This window comes from Spinacia oleracea, chromosome 5, assembly GCF_020520425.1.
Source record: "Spinacia oleracea cultivar Varoflay chromosome 5, BTI_SOV_V1, whole genome shotgun sequence".
NCBI lineage: Eukaryota > Viridiplantae > Streptophyta > Magnoliopsida > Caryophyllales > Amaranthaceae > Spinacia > Spinacia oleracea.
The window spans coordinates 18,156,467-18,178,141 of record NC_079491.1 but is presented as its reverse complement, the minus strand read 5'-3'; the positions used below and the strand labels follow the sequence as shown (position 1 = coordinate 18,178,141).

The window sequence follows — 21,675 nt, the reverse complement described above, 5'->3', positions numbered from 1 at the left end:
ATAACATAAATAAAGAAAATAATAGTCTCATAAAAATAATTTGTAGATCTTGTTATAAAATTGTATGGCTCAAATAATGGTACGTTCAAGAAAACAAAGAGTACAAAAGAAATCTATCTCTCACGTATGGGTCAACTGGTAGTTCTTGATAAACCTTATTAATCCCGAAAATAGGTCAATATATATGAGTCACGTACTCATGGTTTTCTAATCATGTACTCCATAGGTTATTTCAAAATTTGTCACACCATAGCTCGAATACTTAGAAAGATGCTCAAACACTATTTATCAAACATACCAACATAAATTACACTAGCATAGGCTTGCCCATAGCTTTCCATAATGCAAATGACTAATAATTTCACAACCCATATCATCCTTATATAGGCATAACTATTTTCAACAAAATCTGGCGCCGATCATATACCAAGACACACGTTACTTTTCACAAATCTCACAGTCAAGCTTTCACAATTCACACATTCATATCAATCATATGTTTCACATTTGAAAACAAAATAGGAAGTTCTTTGAAATGTTAAAATAAATGTAAATTTCATACTTTCTTTCTGAAATCTCAAATTCCAAATCACAACAACATAGTACTTGAACATAAATCAAAATTTTATTCTTGAATGTAAATCATATAATTCTTAAAATCCAGGAAACACAAGCCAACTTTTAGCAAAATGGATGGACAATGTGTACCTTAAGAATACGACAATAATACTCCAAGAGTACGATTTCAGGTTCTTGATCCGATCATCACCGCCAATTTCATGATACCCGTCACTCATTTGCTTGAACTCTCGGTTATATATCCATAATTCAATCTTCATAATATATGTATGAACTCAACTCTTTAACAACCTCCATACCTTTTCCTTAACAAGGGTTCTACTTCCCTAATCAAATAGGAGTTGAGATATCCAACAACAATGAATAGAGGCATCAACAACAGCTCGTAGCCAGCAGCAACTACCAATTTCAGATGAGCATATCTCCTAGAATACGGATCCAAAGTGAGTGATATTTGCACCTAAATTCATCTTCGAAAAGATATCTACAACTTTTGTTTAGAAACAAGAAGCGAAAAATGAGCACAAGATCTTCAAAACATAGAAAACAGAAGCTGGTGCTGAAAGCAGCAACTGCAGTAGCATCGACAAGCAGAGGGCATATCTCCTACGTTACAGCTCCAAATTGAGTGATTCTTGAGGCAAAATTGATTAACTTTTCAAGGTATACAATTTTCATAAAGGAAGAATTGGCCAAATATGGGATAATGATGGAGGTATTGAGGGAAACAGAAACGACAACAGTAGAGCAAAGAGTACTTATGTTTTTGAGTTTTTTTTCATTTCATTTTTTTTTCCTTGAATTCTTGATTCATGGAATCATGGACATTTGACAGAACAACAAGAGTTGTGTCACCTTTGTTGGTTGACACCAATGCAAGGGAAAAGAGGAAAGAACTTGTAAAAAGTTTCAAGGGCAAATTAGTCATTTTAACAAAAATCAAATTTAATGAAAATCACTTTGAATTTACAATACTAGTTAATAATTATCTCATATTGAAATTCCATAAAATAAATTTCCTCAAATATTTCAAAGAACAAGCTTAATACAAATCAAGTTGATAAATATAATTAACTATTAATTAAAAACTACTTGAAAATTAGGGATATTACACCAAGCACTTGCAGCGTGTGGCCTAAGCCCACGTTGCTGCGCTGAGCTTGGAGTCTCGCAACAGCACGCGGCCCACGCTGGGCGCTGCTACCTTGCTTTGGCCCAAGAGCGCTTGGCGTCCAGCAACAGCACGCGACCCATGCGCTGGGCGCTTATGCTTTGCTCGGCCCAAGTGTTGCTGCTCCGCGCGGGCTTGCGTCTCACAAGCTCGTTCGTCGAGCATTCGCACGTCGCGCTTTCGATTCGTTTTTCGATTCCGGAATTTATTTCTGATTCGAACAAATATTTACGTTTCCGTTAATATTTCCGATTCCGGTAATATTTCCGTTTCCGACAATATTTTCGATTCCGGCAATATTTCTATTTCCGATAATATTTCCCGATACGAATCATGTTTCCGTTTCCGGCAACATCTACGATTTGGATAATATTTATATTTCCGTCATGATCCATATTTCCATTTCCGGCGATATCATCATTTCTGGAGCATTCTATATTTTGCCTTTTGACGATTTCAGCTCCCACTGGAACCGAGGTCCGTCGTTTCTGAATGTTCATAAATGGAGTATTTAATGAATAATATATTCACTTAAATACTTGATCCGTTCACGTACTATTTGTGTGACCCTATAGGTTCAGTCAAGAGTAAGTTGTGGATTAATATTATTAATTCCACTTGAACTGAATCGACCTCTAGCTAGGCATTCAGCTCACTTGATCTCACTGAATTTATTAACTTGTTTAATTAGGGACAAGTGGGAGACTGAAGGAAATAATGCCCTTGGTCCAAGTATGCATTCAATGCTAAGTCTAATAAATGTGGTTCAGTACCAATTAAACAGATAATCATAGCCTTACCCTTCACTACCTTACCCTTCAGTCTCCCATTTGTATTGAGGATTAGACCTTATTTCCTTCAGTCTCCCATTTGCATTGCCTAATTCCTTTGTCGCTCGATGCTTGCTCATGAACATAAGGTAAGAGTAGTCAACCTAATTATGTCCAGAGGTATTTCTCGGTTTCAGAGTTCAACTGATCAAATAAACAGATAATAATAGCCTATGATTCATCTGAGCACGACCATGCATTTTTCAGTTTCTAGCTCTCCGAGTGGCCTTGTACAACTTTCAGCATCTCATCCCGATTTATGGAAGGACAATCCAAATCTTGTGATCTTGAGTTTAGACTTCGTTTGATACATGATTACCTGAGCGTTGCCGTTATAGTCTCCTTTTACGGTGCGACGCTTGACGTCAAAGTAACCAGTTCTCAAACAAGTAATCTCAAATCACTCAGGTATTGAGGATTAGTGTCTAATAATGTAATGAAATTTACTTATGACAAATTTTCATCTCTTACAGTAAAGTTTCATAGGTATGTCCGATACTAATCTTCTCAAGTAAGTATCTAAGCAAATGATTGCGACATTGCCATGTCCACATAGTTCAAGAAACAGAACTACTAGTCATCTTGCATTCTAATCGTCTAGCGTTTTCTATGCGTCCACCTTTATAGAAAACTTCCGACCAGGGACCATTTTCAACTTTTGACAATCAAGTTCACTTGATAGACATTTCTTAGTCACAGGACGGGTCCTGACAGTCCATCTTGAATATTTCGTCAAATTGAAAGGACTCATCATTTAATACTAAACCAAGATTAAATGGAATATGAAAATACATTTCATATATGATAAATGTTCAACCCCAGTGTTTTACAACCATGGGCCTCGAACCCATCTTTAAAACAATTAATGGAATTCAAAATTATGTTTGACTTCTAGTGCCACAATGTGAGTGTTTTATTTCACTTGTTGCATATGTTTAGTTATCATGCTTTGCCAATCTTAATATCATTTTCATCGAATGCCTTTCGAGATAGGATGATCAGATATTTTGAGTATGTTTATTTTGTGATCTAGTTTTTCTTGCTTCAAGGGTGGTTCTACGCATTTTGCAATGAAGAACCATCAAGCCAACAGACATGTGATCCACCCAAGTTCAGTGAAGAACTCTTTAACATAAACAACTCTTTTTCGTTACTTCTTAGGAAATAATTACTTTTACTTCAATTGTATAGGTTGCTAGTGAAGCTTTGTTTGGATTTATTTATCCAAGCAGTTCACATAAATGTGGAAGACTTTCCATCTATATCTCTGAACATAGAAATTAATGTTTAATTTCCCACGCAACAACTCATGGTCTTCAATCCATGTTGCCATTTCAAAACACGATGCTTTGTAGCTCGTCCTTGCCAATGGTTAACTCCAAAGGGATCTTGCTTTATCCTTTGCCAGTGTTTATGCGTGTAGGATCAATATTTAGCATATCTTTATTTCCTTGAATCAAGAACTATTCCTATGTGCCTTTTCAAATACCATAAGTTTTTCTTGATCTCAATCTAGTTGATCTTTACTTAGACCAATAAAGATTGGTATATGTTCATTATGCCTAAAGCCATACGATAAATTTTTGGCGATCCTCATATTATATCATACATGATAAATTCTTTTGCAGAATTATCCTCAATTGAATTCTATTCATGTAACTTTAGTTATCCAATTTCAGTAGATACTGAATCCAGCTAAATTCTTTGACATATAATATAGGTGTAGAATCTCATTAGATTCTTTGATGTTTAACTTAGTAAATGCTTATACATAGTTCAAACATTCATTACTTAGATTTATTCACATGGGTCGAATATCTCCAATGGAGTTTTTCATGTTTGATTTAGTAAATGCCATTACTTAATCCAAAACAATATTCTAAGATCTTTTGGGTATAGATCTTAGTACCCAGTATGTATTAAGTTTCGCCTTGGTCCATCATTGATGAATATTTTCAAATCTAAGTCATTAACATTTGAATGTTATTTTATAATAGAGAGATATGTGTGATACACATAGGACCAATTAAGTTTTACGTACTCCCACTAAACTTCTTATATATCTATAAGAATCATGTACATTTTATAAAACTAAAATACTTATTAGCTTCACTAAAATACAGTTCCAATTCCCAATTGCTTGCTTAAATCCATACTTAGATTTCATAAGCTAACATTCATTTCAAGCATTATTTGGATCCACAAATCCTATGACATACCATGTACATAGTTTCTTCCAACGTTTGATTGAGGAATACATTTTGTCATCCAATTGCCATATATACCAATATGCAATCATTGCTTGATTTATAGACTGGAGCATTACGACTTTGCATGAGGTTTCAACACAATCCACACCGTAAATTTGCTTATAACCTTTAGCAACTAATCTACATTTGTGTGTGAAGACACAATTCCATGTTTGATGGTTTTTATCCTTAAAACCAATTTGCAACCAATAGATGTGAAAATATTCTTGCAAATCAACAAAATTTCAATTTTGTCATCAAAACACTAAGTATGTTTTATGGCCTTTAACCAATTAAACATTAAGTCTATATACGGCCTCTAACCATTTTAGGGAATCTATATTTCGTCATAGCTTTCTTACAAGTCACAAACTCATTACCATTCTTGATAATAGTTTGACTGCAAGTTGTAGGATTCTTCGCTATCTAATAGAAGAATCTCATAGTTTCAGTGACTTGAACTCTGTGCCTACATGGGTTTAGAACATCAAACAATAGACTATCAATAGCCACTTGAAAATGCTTTGAATATTCTGTTCTCTTTGAAGCACTTGTAAAGTCTTCCAAGAGATGTCTATTCATTAAAGCCACTTCTAAATTCCTTAAAGAATAAGGGTTCAAATTTTCTAAAGAACTTCGAAAAGCCTTTGGAATGTCCGTTTATGTTTGTTGTTCGCCTCGAAGACTTTTCGAGGTCTATTTTCTCCCACTTGTCATTTTCTCCCACAAGATGATTAGAGAGCTCATTGCAAACCCTCAGAAAGTGATGGGAAATGTGGTTAATGAATGCCAGGTAGATATATAGTTGATAAGATGATGTTTTCCGCGTAATTGAGTACATGTTATTGAAGGGCTCATGTATTTTCCAGATGCGTTCTAAAAGGTTCTAAAAGGTGATCATAAGAAAGCTTATTTAATGGAATTTTTTAAGACTGATATGGTTGAGATGGGGTTCCGAGTCTTATTATGCTACGCTTGAGAGTTGAGACCAGACATTACTTATCTGATGTTTGGAGATGACTTACTTATAATCTCAGGGGCTGATGCAGATTCAGTTCAGCTGATGTTTCCAGATGACTTATTATATTTCTGTAATCCTTAAGCAGTAGTAAAAATCTAGTGAAACTATTGTTAGGAATATTAATTTTTCATGTATCTTGTAGGATTTTAATAGAAGAGGATCACATGATCTTAAAACTAAGCATTTTCAGCAACAACACATGCACAAATCCACAAAAAAAGGGTTCATGGAACAAAAAGCCAACAAATGTATAGAAATGCTGAAGATCATATATTTAGACAGTGCAAAAATGGATGTACAATCAATTCAATAACTAGTTACAATTCAGACAGTGAGCTGTGCTAATCACAATATTCACGAAATCGCAAGACTAAAGTCAACATGCATGTGAAAGACACAACTAAACCAAGAAAGCTTTACCTGATACTCGAACAAACTTTCCCATAAGGAGTATGTTGCAGAACTGGTCAATTCATTTACAATATGCAATGCTCGAGAAGTTACAAACGTAATGTCAAGATACCTAAAATACAATCACAAGAACATTAGCATAACACAATATTTTCCATATAAGTAAGATTGAGTCTTTAGGTTTCCGAAATTGTGTAAAAAGAATTCGAATCATTCCGACCGAAATCATTGCAATTTGTATCTGAAGTGAGCACAGAAAGAGACCATCACTAATTATTATAATTGAAAGAAATCAATGCCTAGCGAAGAAGAAATTGTTTGAAAATTACAAATTGTGGTTTGGTTTTTAGCACAACCCAAAAACTTCACAAGAAAGAATTGGAAGATTTCTGGTTAGTTGTTAACTCATTGACCACGTTGATAACAGGGGGTAAAATAGAGGAAGGAAATGCGGATAGATGAGGGAATTCGAGAAAGGAGAAAGAGAAGTAAAAATGGCGGTGAAAAAGGGCAACAATGGAGAAAGGCTAGAGGAGAAAAAGCTGAAGGACACCAGTCAGCCTTTGTCAGCCACTTGCTGCAAAGAGAGAAATAATAAGGGTTATAGGTGTTAATGAAAATGTTATTTGCCATCTTTTGACTTTTTAAAGGTATGGATTTTTTACAATTTCAAATTTAAATGTAATAAAATAAAGGCAAATTTGCCAAAAACAACCTTTTATAACCATTTTTTTTGCAAAAAACAACCTTTTATAATTTTTTTTGCAAAAACAGACCTAAAAGTAAAATTATTTTGCAAAAGGCAGCCTTTTCACATTTTCAGGCGTTGACCTTAAATTCTCCGGTTTGACTTGGCATGTGATGGTCACGTGAGGCCGATTTTTCTTATTTCCACCATTTCCCCTCCATTTTTCCTCCCATATACAACCCACTCCCTTAAAACCTATAAAAAAAAAAAACTTCTGGAAAGACAAAAAGAAGGTGAAGGAACGCCATTAATGAAGCTCTGCAAACAACGAACCTCAATTGAATGCTGCAAGTCATTCAATTCCAAACGTCACTTTCTTCAACTACTTAATATGATGTTTAATTTTCATTTTTGGGTAAAAATTCTGAACCTTTTGCACTCATTTTATTCCCTTTTTTGGCTCTGAATTTTCTTGCTTTGCTGTACTTCAATGGCACCCGAAAAAGGAAAGAGAAAGGCATCAACATCAAGGGAGATGAGGAAGAAAACGACAGAGTTGATCAATTTTGGGAATTCCAGACTAATTGAAATTTGGGGGAAAAAACCCTATCTTTCCTACATTGAAATTAGGCAAAATTAATGAACAAAATTTACCAAAAATTAGCGGTAGAGTGTCGAAAATCACTTGGTATAGCAGCAATCTACCAATTTCATTCAAATGATAAAGCAAGAAGAGAGGAATTTTTTTTGGGTGGAGGGTGAAGAACAGAGAGAAGGGAGGTAAAGTGGATGTTGTAATTTTTGGGTTTTATTTTGGCTCCAAATGTGTTTAAGTGAGAAAAAGGGAGGGAAGTGGGTGCAAGAAGTAAAAACGTGAGGGTCAAGCCGGAAAAATGAAAGTCAATGCCTGAAAATGGCAAAAGGTGGTTTTTTGCAAATTATTTTTACTTTTAGGTCTGTTTTTGCAAAAAAAATTATAAAAGGTTATTTTTTGCAAAAAAAAATGGTTATAAAAGGTTGTTTTTGGCAAATTTGCCTAAAATAAATTTGTTTTTAATATTTGCCGGCGTTTTTTATATTCGAAGACTAGTAATGTAGACGTGAACAGACTAGGAGCCCGCGCACTCTGATTCCTGATTTGATAGTCGGCGGAGCAGCGAGTGACAGGAAATTGAAGAGAGAGAAAAAGAGAGGAGATGCCGAAGAGGACGACCCACACATACTCCAGCGAAGATGCAGTTCCCGACGGTCCTGACTCCGAGCTCTTCGTCTATTACTGCAAGCATTGCAGTTCTCATGTCCTAATCACTGGTTCTCTCTCTTTCCCTCTCTCCATACTTTAGGGTTACGATTTTCAAGTCTTCATTTCATTTCTTCGATTCACTTCATAATTAGTTAGTCGAATATACTTATTACTCAATTGAATTTTTCTGTTTGGCTATGGTTAGATAGTAATTGTGTCAACTCAAGCTATAATCTATGAACAAGTGTAATTGCATATGTGATCTCAGTAAGCAATTAATTAACCAAAATTCGATCAATTTTTATTTTATTTTATTTTAATCTAGTTGTGTAAGTATGTCTCATTTTGAATGGCGTGTCTGGGTGCAGGAGGACCCCTATCGCCTGAGTGCGTCTTGAGCCTTTTTTTATACTACTGGCGTTCCTGAATAATCACAATAGTCTGATTGATGCTTGACCATTTATATATGTAATTGGACCATTCTAACAACATAATATGCAATAAATTTTGATTTTAATATATTAGAAAGAAAATGTGGTGAAAGTTAAATGTATGAAACTATGAATGGTGAAAAAGTAGCATTATTGTGATTATTTAGGAACGGAGGGAGTACATTCCAAGTAAAGTTATGTGTTAGTATGACTGTTAGGGAGTCAAGGTTTACAAGTGTACGCTACGCTGGTGTCATGAGTGGTTGGATGAGTTGTGAGACCGTGAATGAGTTTTCTCTTGGTGAGGAAGAAGTATGGAGTGAGCATTAAAGTTACGTATAGACGTATAGTTTTATGAAGGTGTTTTCCCACCTAAAAATGGGTGCGGACATTTAGGCAGGCATGATGTAGTTCAAGTGAATTATCGTGCAGACTTAAGTCATGGTACTTTTGGATAATGGCATCAAGTCTATGAAGTCAGAGGCCTCATGGACACTGTGTATGAACTAGTAGGTTCAATTGTGCGTGTTGTGCACTGGACAAAGTACTCTTAATGACCACGAGGTAGTTGGTACTCTTTTGTTAAGGAAATACACAAGGGCACTAGGGATGCTAATCATTGTAGGGGTTTCACCTTGGTATGGTATACGACTTGATTCGATACTCAGTACAGTTCTGCTAAGGCAGGATGCTCCCTATAGTGGATTGGGTGCGGACTATAGCTCAAGTGAATTATGGTGCAGGGTGTCAGGGCTGAGTTAATTTATGGTACTTTTAGATAATGGCATCAAGTCTATGAAGCCAGAGGCCTCATGGACACTGTGTAGGAACTAGTAGGTTCAGTTGTGCGTGTTATTCACTGCACAAAGTACTCTTGATAACCAGGAGGTACTTGGTACTCTTTTGTTAAGGAAATACAAATGGCACTAGGGATGCTAACCATTGTAGCGGTCTCACCTTGGTATGGTATACGATTTGATTCATTTACTCAATACAAGGCAGGATGCCCCTATAGTGGATTGGGTGCAGACTGAAGGTTAAGTTCACAATAAATAATGTCTTAGTTTCTTTTATGTTCTGTTAGGATAGCTTGTTCCTGCACTTTGTAATTCTTTCTCCTCTTTTTAAAATATTTATTTTCTTATATTTATTGTTTCAAAAGTTTTTTTTTTGCCAAACATATTATATATTTAAGGATATTCTGCCAACAATCTACGTTAATTAAAGTTGTTTGCATGGTTGAAGGGTGCTCAATTCTTAGCATAATGTGAGTAATATTCACATCAATATGTAAATTTCAAAATGCTCTCTAATTGAATTGCGCACATTCAGTTTCAACAGTTAAAATAACCTCATATGCTAGTCAAAATGCTAGTGATTCACATTTTTATAGAGCTGGGTAATCTCAGCTTACTAATAATTGGTATATGCTATAATTGCTGATTGCGAAATATGAAACATTCCTAGTGATTTTGTGTGTTCGGTTGGGATGTTGATTGGTTTTTGAAGCTTGTAGTATACGAAACAAGTGCTACACTGCCACTTAGAGAACCTTGAGACCGTGATATCATTGCATTTACTTTAAGGCTTTGTTCTAATCACCTTATTTCCACTTATTTTAGGAAAAATAAGTTTAGATAAGTTCAGATAAGATAAATTCAGAAAAAATAAGGGTTGACCAAGTATAATTTATAACTAAAATAAGTTTTGATAAGTTCAGAAAAATAAGTGAAAATAAGCCAATAAGGTGAATAGAACGCACCCTAAATCTTCAACTGTCAGTTTGTGATGTTGTCAGTCTTGTCACCGGTCATATTTGCATTGTAGGAATAAGCTTCACATAATTTTGAACTGTTTTATGTCATTGTAGAATTGTTTAATGTACAGTTTTATCTGTTACTAAATATTTTTCCTTAAGATACCCAATTGCAGAAATTGCCAAAGAGGAAAACTGACAAGTCATATGCGTTGGACAAAAAGAAACATCTTGCAAGGCTTAACATCAATGAAGCAGGGAGGGTTCTTCTGAAGCGGTATGGTTAATGTTTTGCAGCCACCTTTATTTTCTCGGCATCATTGTGTGACTGTGTCCTTAGGTTTTAGCGGTACACTATTTGGATTTTATCTGTTAATGTACTATGATTGTCATTATGGTCCTTCAAGCAGGCGAAGAATGGACATCAAATGCATAATATGGTTTGACACATGGGGATTTTATTTCCCTCTGTTCCATATGATCTTGCCTTGTACCTTTATTTACTGTTCCAAATCATTTGCAGTCTTTTGAGTCTTGCCTGTTCAAGTAAACTTTGAATGACTTTTTTTCTCTTAAATCCTACTCTTTCTTGTGCTTTTCTTTCACACTATCAACTATTTTTAATCCCCATGCCTAAAGGCAAGTGTGCAAAAAAAATTAATGGGAAAAAGAGAATACTTATATCATTTCTTAATCTAGTCTCATGTATGCAGTTGGTTAATTCTTTTTTTTTGGGTGTGTTTCACTAATGAAAATAATAGATTAACACTATGCAAATGAGTCACGAGACTCACGACTTTGATATCATGTTACCTCTCCTTGATCTTGGCAAGCAACCTGTTGTTAAGGCAACTCTTTATTCTAAATGAAAAACAATGGCAATTGTTCGGTTCCGTTCCTTTTTTTACTAAGCTCACGCAGATTAATCTGTGGTGTTGGAGTACAATTGACTAAATAAAAACGGCTCGCTAAATTGCACTTGCTTCTTATGTGATTAAGTAGTAGATAGAATTGTCTTTTGGATAGAGGTCTGAGGAATACTCAACTGTGTCGTTACTCATTACATCGCGGTGGCATTGTTAACGTATTTCAGCATACAGAAACCGTGATGTTAAACGGTGACAGCTACAAATCATCCACGTTACCCACAGAGTGTTTCCAATCATTTTTGGATTGAGACCGCATCTGGTATTACCCTTTTCCGATTTGAACAACCTCTCTGTGACTGTATAGGCAATGCGATGATGCTGCTAAGTGTACAAGGGTATCGCACTTTATTCCCTTCCAAGGTTTTTTTTGTGTTGGGGTAGAGATACTTTAAGCCTTCAATACGTTCTGCTGCATCATTTTCTTGGTCTGCAACTCTGTGTTACGGCTGTTACCACATTAACGAATGTCATTGGAAAGATGTTTACTTTTTGATTTAATTTTCCTTTCCAGAGGAGAAGGGATGATAGAAAAGCAGCACAGGATGAATTGTTTAGGTTGTGGTCTTTTTGTTTGCTATAGAGCTGAAGAAGAACTGGAACATGCATCTTTCATATACATAATTGATGGCGCACTTAGTACTATTGCTGCTGAAACAAACCCACAGGTAATGAGAGTCATGTGAAGGAAGTTTGATATCCTTCAGAGCTACACACCTTAGCTACAAATCAATTTATTTCGGTTGAACACACTTCTGTTCCCTTCAAGTGCTTTAATAACTGATTTATCCTGCCTATGATCTGCATGGATATGAGCATTGCACTATGCAACCATGTTATAGAGCCTAGATTCCTAGATCAACATTTGCTAATTATGTACAGCAGTACAAGTAAATTATTCCCCCTCCTGACAATAACTTGTGCTGCCAGTTTGATCTTTATCGATATTTCACTTATCCTTTCTCAACTTTGTTGAGTACCTGATTCTTGCATATAGCATGATGCTGGGCATTTTAAAATGTCTTAACTCGTGGCATATATTTCTTGTGCATACAGGATGCTCCTGTGCCACCTTGCATATCACAGTTAGAAGGTGGGCTTGTGCAGGTTGCAATAGAAGTTGAAGACCGTGCATCACGTTCAGCAATTACAAGTAGAACATTATCTTTAACTTATTATTTTTTGTTTTCACCATCTTCGGCACAATAAGCCTTCATGTTCCTACCTCGTTGATCTTATGCAGTCTCCAAGATGCATCTTTGACTACTATTTTTCTTCCTAGTCTTTTTTTATCTCTAATATATAACCAAAATTTCTACCTGATTATTTTTAGTTGCGGCTTTTCGAATTCTCAATTTCACTATTTTATAAGATTTTTATGGTCAAAGATTCGAAGTTCCACCAGAGTTGAGTTAGACAGTTTAACTGGATTGTTAGCTTACTTGCCTTGTTTATGTGTCCTTATTCTCCTGGATCTTGTAGTGATAATGTAAGTAGATAAATTATCTACATGCAGTACCTATGGTGTGAGTTCTAGACAACTTTTCTGCAAACGACTTCTCTACAAAAATCTATATTTTTGTGATTGAAGTTTTCGTCTTCTGGATCAGTTGCTCATGTCAGTTCATTTTTTCACAGTTCACATTTTAAACCCTATTTTCTCAACCATGTAATAATTGTCTTCGTGCATCTGGAGATTACGAATAGAATTCCATGAGGATGTGCATGTTGATTATAGGAACTTTTTTTGGGTTGTGTGTGTGTAGGGTGGGGGGGGGGGGGGGGGGGGGAATTAGCAATCATGACATCTTTTACGTGGTACCACTTTCTCCATTCCTTTCATAATTTGGAAACTTGGTGGATTCCACAAAAATAAAGCCAAGCATGAAAGGGCATCCATTTTTTAACCATCCCATCTATGATTCCTTTTTTTTTAAATATATTTTTTATGACGTTTACCTATTTAGTTCCTTTAGAAGATCTTCTAGTCTCTAGATAATTCCCTCAAAATAATAAGTTCTTCTAGAAGGATTCAATGTCAAGTTGATTATATTTGACTTGATTTGTATCTTAATCTATTTAGTATACGGTCTTAGTTAGCTATGCAAGATTGGATGTGAATTTATAGTTGAATGACAACAGATTAGTGGCCGGTCGCATTGTGCTAAAGTCAAGTAGATAATCACTAGGTAGACATAGCAAAAGACAGGTCACGTTGGGTCAAGTTTTTGTTGTCCCAAAGTGCTTGTTGACGTGTGCATGTTTTTTTCCCTCTTTAATCATTATAGATTGTTCTGTCTCAGTATCAGAGACTAATTGGGAATGATGATCGCGCAGGGGTTAATGCTGATGATGTAAGAGTAGCTGTAGCCGCACCTGCTGCACGTGGGGAAGCAAATAATGAGCTCCTCGAATTCATGGGGAAGGTATACAATGCTTTGATCCTAATCTTATTAGAAGTGCTTTGTAATGATATGCCTAACCAAAGATTTCTTGAACAGGTTTTAGGTCTTAGGTTGAGCCAGATGACTCTTCAGAGAGGATGGAACAATAAATCAAAGCTCCTTGTGGTTAGTCAATTCTTTTTGTTCTATATTTGAGTTGGGCCTTCTTTTTGTTTTTCAAGCTTTTATCGTACTTTCCAAATCTTCAATTCAAGGGAAATTTCTGTTTATATTAGAAGGTAAAATAGCACACTGAAATTATAAATTCAGAAACTGAATGCAGCTGCAATGCTGCTACTGTTGCTGCAGCGTTTGTCTGAATAGACTTCCAAAATGAAGAAAAATGCATATCTTCTACTTACGCCACATTCAAGACTTTGAGATGAACTTCATTAAAAAATAAAGACTTATGAGATGAAGTTTGAATATGCTAGTCTATTTACGGGTTTCGGTTGAAGGGGTTTAGAACATGTGAATTTACAATGACCACAGCTGGATAGTATTCTTTGAAGTACTAGTGTTCATTATTGTTGTCCCCAATTAACATATTGAAGAATTGAATGCTTAAGGTGGAAGATCTCACTGCAAGACAAGTATATGAGAAGCTTTTGGAAGCTGTTCAACCATAAGCAAATTAGCACCTGATTGAAGCGAATCCTGCCTGTTGTACGCTAGTGGCAAATGTACAAGACTATCAATATAATCCAGTGTATCATTTTTACGCTTGAAATACTTAGGAGTTAAATCTTATGGTTGCTTGAGGCTATATTCGTGACTGATATTTTAGCACAGTTTTTAATCCAGATTCAAGGTAGAACGCTTATTCTGTTGAGATTTTACAGAAATGGTTGTATGACACGCAAATTATATGTGTTGCCTTTTAGCAAATGTGAAGAGACGAGACTACACCTGTTAATGACAATTGAAGTATTACTTCACTTAGAGATAGTGACTGTTATTCATGTGTGGAGATAGTTTAAATCTATTAGCTTGAAAAGTAAGAAATTGTATCGTATTGGTCGGAATAGTTGCGGATCTGATACAACTTTAAGTCACTAATAGATGTTACTAGGGGTGTCAAATTGGGTCATCGGTTCAGTTTCGGTTCGGGTTGAAACCGGTTCATTTTGCTATCGGTTCGGGTCGGGTTCAAAATTAAACGGTTCTGTTCGGGTTATGTAGTGCGGGTTCATATCGGGTCGGTTTCATACCGGGTCGGGTTCATATCGGGTCGGTTTCATGCCGGGTCGGTTTCATATCGGGTCGGGTCATATTTGGTCGGGTCAAAAACGGGTTAAGTCGGTTTCATATCGGTTCAGGTTCATATCGGTTCGGGTTATAATCGGGTCAAGTTCATATCGGGTCGGGTTCATATCGGATCGGGTCAGATCGGGTCGGATTGTAGTCGGGTTGGGTCAATTCGGTTCGGTTCGTTAACGGGTTTAGCTGGATTGTAATCGGGTCGGGTTCATATCGGGTCGGGTTCATATCGGGCCGGGTTTATATCGGGCCGGGTTCGTGTTTAGCAGATCAATTCGGATACAAATTACAAAAAATGTCGGGTTATTATTAAAATCACAATTTTCAATGCGCTTATATTATAATATCTACATTATTGAAGCAAAGTGAAAAGGTAAAAGAGCCCATACAATTTGATTACGTGATTTATAACTAATGTTATTTTCTTTTTTGACGAACAACTAATGTAGTAATGTTCACTATCCAATTAATTTCATAAACTTAATTAAGAAAAGTCAGTCGATGTCTTTTATTATGTCCTGTAGTATTTACCAATCATATTATTCAAATGGAATCAAAATCATCTATGCCCTCCCCTACCATGTCAGAGTATTATGAAACATGTATTGATGAACTAAATACTAATAACGTAGTAATTAATAATGGACAATGATGAATTAATACGTAATGAATTTGTAAATTTTGTAAATACAAGTTTGTCATACATTCATATTGGTTTAAACAGCAACGAGCCTAACATGTTCAACAACGGAACGAGACAAACAAGTTCAATTGTTAATGAATTAAGTCGATTCAATTAAAACAACATACCTTTTGTATTAGTTCTTGGGTTATAAGCTCATAAGCTGGTATTGAATTAGATCAATATAGTTTAATGATCGATTAGACGATTAGTCAGTTGAATACGAGTCAATAAAAGAGTGCAAGACTAATAAAACAATACAAATTCATGAGTTTTATACTTTTATAACATTGTCAAGAATTAAGGAATATAACATTCTATATTTTATTACTCTAATAAGCTAATAACTGATGAATTGATGATTATAATTATTTTGAACTAAAAGTCCACAGAACTATAACTATGTAAGGATATAAATCTGTAACAATATAGTGTAATTATATAAGTATATAACTTTGTGAGATTATTAGTTTAGAACTATCTAATTAATTCTATATATTTATGAGATTATAAGTTTACAAGTATATAACTATGTATGACAGTAATTATATAACTATGTGAATATATAAATAACTTTATGAGACTATAGATCCGTTTACATCTATTTAATTGTACAAGACTATAACTATACAGTTAGGGGTGCTAACGAGCCAGTACGGCTCGCAAACTATTCGGATTTGGCTTGGTCAAAGCTTGATTCGGTTTGTAATCCAACTTGGACCTTAAATAATACTCCACTATACACTAAAGTCCCACATTGGTTAAGAAAACAAGCACCAATCTTATTTTCTTTATAAATAGCTACTACTCCTCCCCTCAGCTTAGAGTTTGATTTTGTACCACATTGGTTGGAAAAAAAAACTTGTACTCTATTTTCTTTACAAAAGGAATGAAGTATATTTTAAAATATTTGATTATTCTTGAATTAAACTAATTAATAATTTACTATTTAAATGCACTTAGAGTCTTGTTGTTATAATAATATTTCATTTCATTGTTTGAATTTTTTTAAATAAACATTAAGTCCCACATTGTAACTTCGAATTTTTCTCTTAAACAAACATGGAGTCCCACATCAAAATTTTAGTCAATGCTAAGAGGGATACCAAGTTATAAAAACATATGAAGTATGTAGGATGACTTAAACAAAACATGGAGTCCCACATTGAAAACATAGCAATGCTAAGAGAGAAACCAAATTATAAAAGCATATGGTGGATAGCTTTAGTTTTTGACTTGAGCCTAAGCCCAACTTTTTCAAACTAAGTTTCGAGCCGGGACTCAAGCCCAGCTTGGACTCAAGTCGAGTCCAAATATTGGAGGCTTGTCGTGCTTGACATCCACTAGTTTCGAGCCGAGCCGTGCCTTAGCATGTTCGGTGTTGGTTTGGCTTGTTAACATCCCTACCATACAGTAATATATCCTATTGGAAATATATGTTCAGTTACTCGTTTGAATAACAACCGTTCAAACAAAATTTAATAATTTTATTATAACACGTAAAAGAAACAAAATCTAATAATTTTATTATAACACGTAAAAGAAATTTGTAAACTGTAATCTTTTAATTCCAATCATCATAATTTTATTTTTTTCCTTGATTTTTAATTTAGTTGTTTTTATTAATATAATTATCTCGTATTAGGAATTAAGACATAAATATTCATTCCAAGTGCAGCAACACAATAAAGAGCTTGCAAGTTGGTGACAAAACTCGTAATTAGGACTTCATAATACGGAGTAATTGGCTGATGAATTCGTTTAATTCATTTGATATCTTAGCATTTCGGCTCTGTTTGGTATGGCGGAAAACATTTCAAGTTAAAACTTATTTTCGAGGCGGGTTATAAACGGTTTGAATTAAACGGGTAGTAAACGAGTTACGGGTTGTAAACGGTTCGGGTTGTAAACGATTCGGGTTGAAACAGTTCGGGTCGTAAACGGTTCGGGTTGTAAACGGTTCGGGTTGAAACAGTTCGGGTTGTAAACGGTTCGGGTTGATACAGTTCGGGTTGTGAACGGGTTTTTCCCGGGTCGAAACGGTTCGGGTTGAAATAAATCGGGTCATTAACGGTTTTCGGGTCCATTCAGTTCGGGTAGGAACGGTTCGGGTTGACGCGTAGCGGTTTGTTATCGGGTATCGGGTTAATGTTTTCGAGACGGTTTGGGTTCGGGTTGAATATTATCGGTTCGGTTTAGTTTCGGGTTCCAATTAACGGGTTATTAACGGTTCGGGTTCTTAACGATACGGATTAACCCAACGGGTTCAACGGTTCGGGTTGAGAATTGACAGCCCTAGATGTTACCTTCAAATTTGCAATACCCCTCCAAGGAAAATGATTTCGTCGCTCAAATTTTTACATGCGTAGTTCCTATTTTAGAAAGTATATAAATGGTCTGAAAATCGTTGGAGTACAGTTGTATTACGCCTTCAAATGAACATGTATGGATGTACGGAGTATAATTCCATTTTTGATGGTATTTAAGAATGTTAAACCCACTTATGGAGGAAAGGCCGAGATAATCCAAAATACACCAATGCACCATTCTGTAGGTGTACTTCCTAAATCTCATATCACAATAAGTAATTAAGTATGTAGTACCAAACTAATAATATCTCATAAACCGAACAAAATCCCACACAGGAAGTACAGGGGGGAAAAACATCAGTCCTCAGAAGACAAAACTCGACCCTGAAAGTTTTACTTAAGATGAAGTGCCCTCCTACTTGCTGGTGGCCAACTGAGACTCGGGCTGCAGAAACCAATTTCACAACAATAGTTAATGATCAGTATGAATAATTAGCAAATAGTATAGTAGCAAGAAATACTAGAGCCACTGTCTGTTTCTTGATTCTCAAATTGCTTTGGTCGGGGGATGGGCTTGAGGATAGTATTTTAGTGAGAGAGACAGAATGAGATATGATAGCATTCAAATACCCTTCGCCAATGCAATTAATTTGAGAGTTGTTTGATAGGGAGAGGGGATCCAAGTGAACCCTTACAACTAACCTATTGACTAGCTATCGACTAGCATTCAGGTTCTTGGGCAAACAATTTTCAGGAAACTCTCTTGAAATAATGGAGTCCTTCGTTTTCATAGTCCATTTGATAACAGTCTTAATAGAAGTTGGAAAATTTACCTCTTTCCTCACAGCTTCTTCCTTTTCTGACAAGGTTAGCTCAATGTGGCATGGATGTGACATGTAAGCTGCCAAAGAAAACACATTAATTCCCTGGCATAACTTCAGCAAGTTTAGTAAACAGATGAAGTGAAGACTCACGATTGATTCTTCCATGAGCACGGTATGTACGGCGTCTCTGCTTTTGAGCTTGGTTCACCTGAATGTGTGAGATGTATAGGGAACCTATATCCAGTCCTTTCGTCTACAACAACAATTCATATAAATAATATGATAAGAATGCAGATCAAAGACAGTAATTTATCCATCCTAGTGCCTAGAAAAAGAGGGTTGCATTGCATACTTCAGCATTACTCTCAGCATTTTTCAGCAAGTCCAAAACAAAATTTGCAGACTTAACAGGCCAACGTCCTTGTCCATTTGAATGACGGTTTTTTGCCTGAGCAGTTCGTCCAACTCCTCTACAAAAACGACGGAATGGAATTGCTTGCTTGTGTGCAAGGACATCCTCCAAGTACCTTTTAGCCTTGCCTAGAGGCATTTTCCTGAGTGCAAAGGCTGTTTCTCTTGTGTTCTATGAAAATAAGGGAATGGACACAATGAGTAAGCATTTATATAATAACTAAGACACTATCTCAGCGCAACAACCAAAGTCACTCCAATAACCAATACCATAGAGTACAGTAGATTATAAACATACCAATACCATGACGCTACATCAAGGGTACATTCTATGTACCAGATTTTCACTTAACTCATCGGAACATATTAGAGCTTACTTTAGCTGTAAGTTAAATATCGGTAGCCCTTATTTTTACCGAACTTAAGTGGAATAAGGTAAATACAACAATGCCTAAAAGATAAAAACAAATCACGGTGAGCATATCAAGCTACCAAACAAAAACAATTACATGAAGTTGAATATAACTAGGCCAGGTAACTCTTTAATTAACATGAAAATCTTTGTCATGGAGGCAATTTTGGTTCTTAGAAAAAGCACTTTGAAGTTGACAAAGTTATTGTCACTATGCTGAGTATTTTTCTATCTAACCAGCATTAACAAGTTAATCTGGAAAGAAGATCACCTCCTGTAACCTATCTAACCCTCACTAGGATATCAAGTTCTCAACAAAAAACAATCATCTATTATTAACCATGTGTGTCGAATTACATGCATATATCAAGGATATACATGACAAAGATCAAATAAAGATGAAAAATGGACGCAAGAAAAACTCAATTGGAAATTGAACATAAATTTTACCCAAAAACCTCAACACCAAGGTTTGCAACTAGCACCACCTAAAGCTTCACCATCTTATTTGATTAAGCAAAAAATGAACATAAAATCCACCTCCTATTGTAAAAGGTAGATTGCTGACAGATAGGTACTCCGTAAAAAAGAAGCCTGCTCCATGATGAGCAGTATCCGGTCTCCTCCATGGCAAAGGCCGGTATGACAATAGGTTATTCATTAGTAGGAAACTACTAGTGGATCGCATAAAACTCTCATACTATCAACAAATCGTTGCAATTACAAGCCAATTATAACATAAGCTCATGAATTCGATACACCCAATACAAAACATTCCCAAAATTCACAACATACCAATAGCTAAAAAATAGGGCCCTGCTACTCGTAATTTTAGCAAAAAAATATTCAATTTATTCTCATTAGTAAGTATATACAACAAAGTAAACCTAAAGTTATCACCTAATCATGAACAAATTAATTAATCCCAAAATTTAAAACCACATTACATAAACAATAAATCCCAGAAAAAGATCCGAAATTACCTTAAAATGACATCTGAGATCCGAGCCTCTAGCCTTGCAAGCTGCAAAATTCATACAATTTATGACCCAAAAATTAGAACGCACGATTCTTTTTAGCAAATTGAATCAGTAAACAAAGAGAAAAAGATAGGAGGAGCTTACACTTGGTGGGGTTTACTGGTTCTTGTGAATACTTCACCTGAAAGATATAAAATACCCAAAAATTATACGAAAATCAGTTTCAATGTTAGTAGAAAAATAAAAAGGAGGCGGGAAGAAAGAGAAATACAGACCATCGTTGGTTGCTGCTGCGGCGGCGGGTTTGGTGATTAGAGAGACGGGGAATGAAAGAAGGAACTCAGCTGAGAGGGGGCCAAGGGGGTGGGTGGTGTTATATAAGGTTTTTGGTAGTAACCATATGCCCGTATTAACTAATAAAATGCCGGATCTTTGTTATTTTGCGGGTGGGTCTGGACTCCACCCGGAAAATTTTGTACTCCGTAGTGTATTGTTAGATCCGGTCTCTTCTAAAATTTGTGTGAAATTGTATATCTTATTATTATAATGATTAATTTTTCTATTGGTCCCTTACTTAAATTGTTGAAGATCCGTCACTTGTTGGGAAAAATGGGTCGATTAGGTTGAGTATGAACTTAATGATTTTGGGATCGGCTTATTTAGACTAGGGACCATAGCCTCCGGGTTTGGGGGAATCCAAAAAATTACTGATTATAGGACGCCTTCCGTTTCTTTTTAGCATTTTTGGGTTAATAAATATACGGAGTAACCTTGTTTATGAAATCCATGCATATTGGATTAATTTGTTACTTCTAAATTCAGAGAGAGAGAGAGAGAGAGATTTGGTTGGTGACTTGGTGGAGCATCACTCGCGATAGAGAGAGAGTCTCTTCCTTGAATAGGGGTGTAAATTGGGATTTGGTTGGTGACTTGGTGGAGCATCACTCGCGATTCCATCTATCCATTCTTTACCATAAAAGTCATTTTATATATCCGTCACCCATTCATCCACCGAGATTAAAAAAAAATACTATAATACTTGTAATAT

The 21,675-nt window shown here is 35.6% G+C and overlaps 2 protein-coding genes across 3 annotated transcripts; one reads left to right on the top strand and one right to left on the bottom strand.

Annotated features, from left to right (window-relative positions):
* Window positions 1–8,044: 8,044 nt before the first annotated feature.
* Window positions 8,045–14,671, top strand: LOC110787299 (UPF0235 protein At5g63440). Of its 2 annotated transcripts, none has more exons than XM_021991912.2 (7): window positions 8,045–8,260; window positions 10,542–10,656; window positions 11,820–11,973; window positions 12,362–12,458; window positions 13,643–13,731; window positions 13,807–13,875; window positions 14,059–14,285. In XM_021991912.2, the coding sequence occupies exons 1-7, from the start codon at window positions 8,146–8,148 to the stop codon at window positions 14,071–14,073; spliced, it is 654 nt and encodes a 217-aa protein (XP_021847604.1). In that variant the 5' UTR covers window positions 8,045–8,145; the 3' UTR covers window positions 14,074–14,285. The 2 variants fall into 2 exon arrangements, with proteins under 2 accessions (XP_021847604.1, XP_021847603.1); XM_021991911.2 differs by lacking the exon at window positions 14,059–14,285 and adding an exon at window positions 14,319–14,671 and having other exon boundaries at window positions 8,046–8,260.
* Window positions 14,672–18,143: 3,472 nt separating this feature from the next.
* LOC110787298 (60S ribosomal protein L17-2-like) lies at window positions 18,144–21,023 on the bottom strand. The gene is made up of 7 exons (XM_021991910.2): window positions 20,903–21,023; window positions 20,772–20,808; window positions 20,631–20,671; window positions 19,177–19,407; window positions 18,975–19,077; window positions 18,834–18,901; window positions 18,144–18,445 (listed from the first exon to the last, which is right to left on the bottom strand). Exons 1-7 carry the CDS (start codon window positions 20,903–20,905, stop codon window positions 18,416–18,418), a joined length of 513 nt encoding a protein of 170 aa, XP_021847602.1. The 5' UTR covers window positions 20,906–21,023; the 3' UTR covers window positions 18,144–18,415.
* Window positions 21,024–21,675: the final 652 nt, after the last annotated feature.

Excerpts from the sequence above, each read along its gene's own strand:
- LOC110787299 (XM_021991911.2), top strand. The coding sequence starts at position 8,146 with ATGCCGAAGAGGACGACCCACACATACTCCAGCGAAGATGCAGTTCCC. Across the intron at positions 13,732-13,806 it reads TCCTCGAATTCATGGGGAAG|GTTTTAGGTCTTAGGTTGAG; the intron begins GTATACAATGCT and ends TTTCTTGAACAG. Across the intron at positions 13,876-14,318 it reads ATAAATCAAAGCTCCTTGTG|GTGGAAGATCTCACTGCAAG; the intron begins GTTAGTCAATTC and ends TGAATGCTTAAG.
- LOC110787298 (XM_021991910.2), bottom strand. Across the intron at positions 20,672-20,771 it reads ACCAGTAAACCCCACCAAGT|CTTGCAAGGCTAGAGGCTCG; the intron begins GTAAGCTCCTCC and ends TGAATTTTGCAG. Across the intron at positions 19,078-19,176 it reads ATGCTGAGAGTAATGCTGAA|ACGAAAGGACTGGATATAGG; the intron begins GTATGCAATGCA and ends TTGTTGTTGTAG.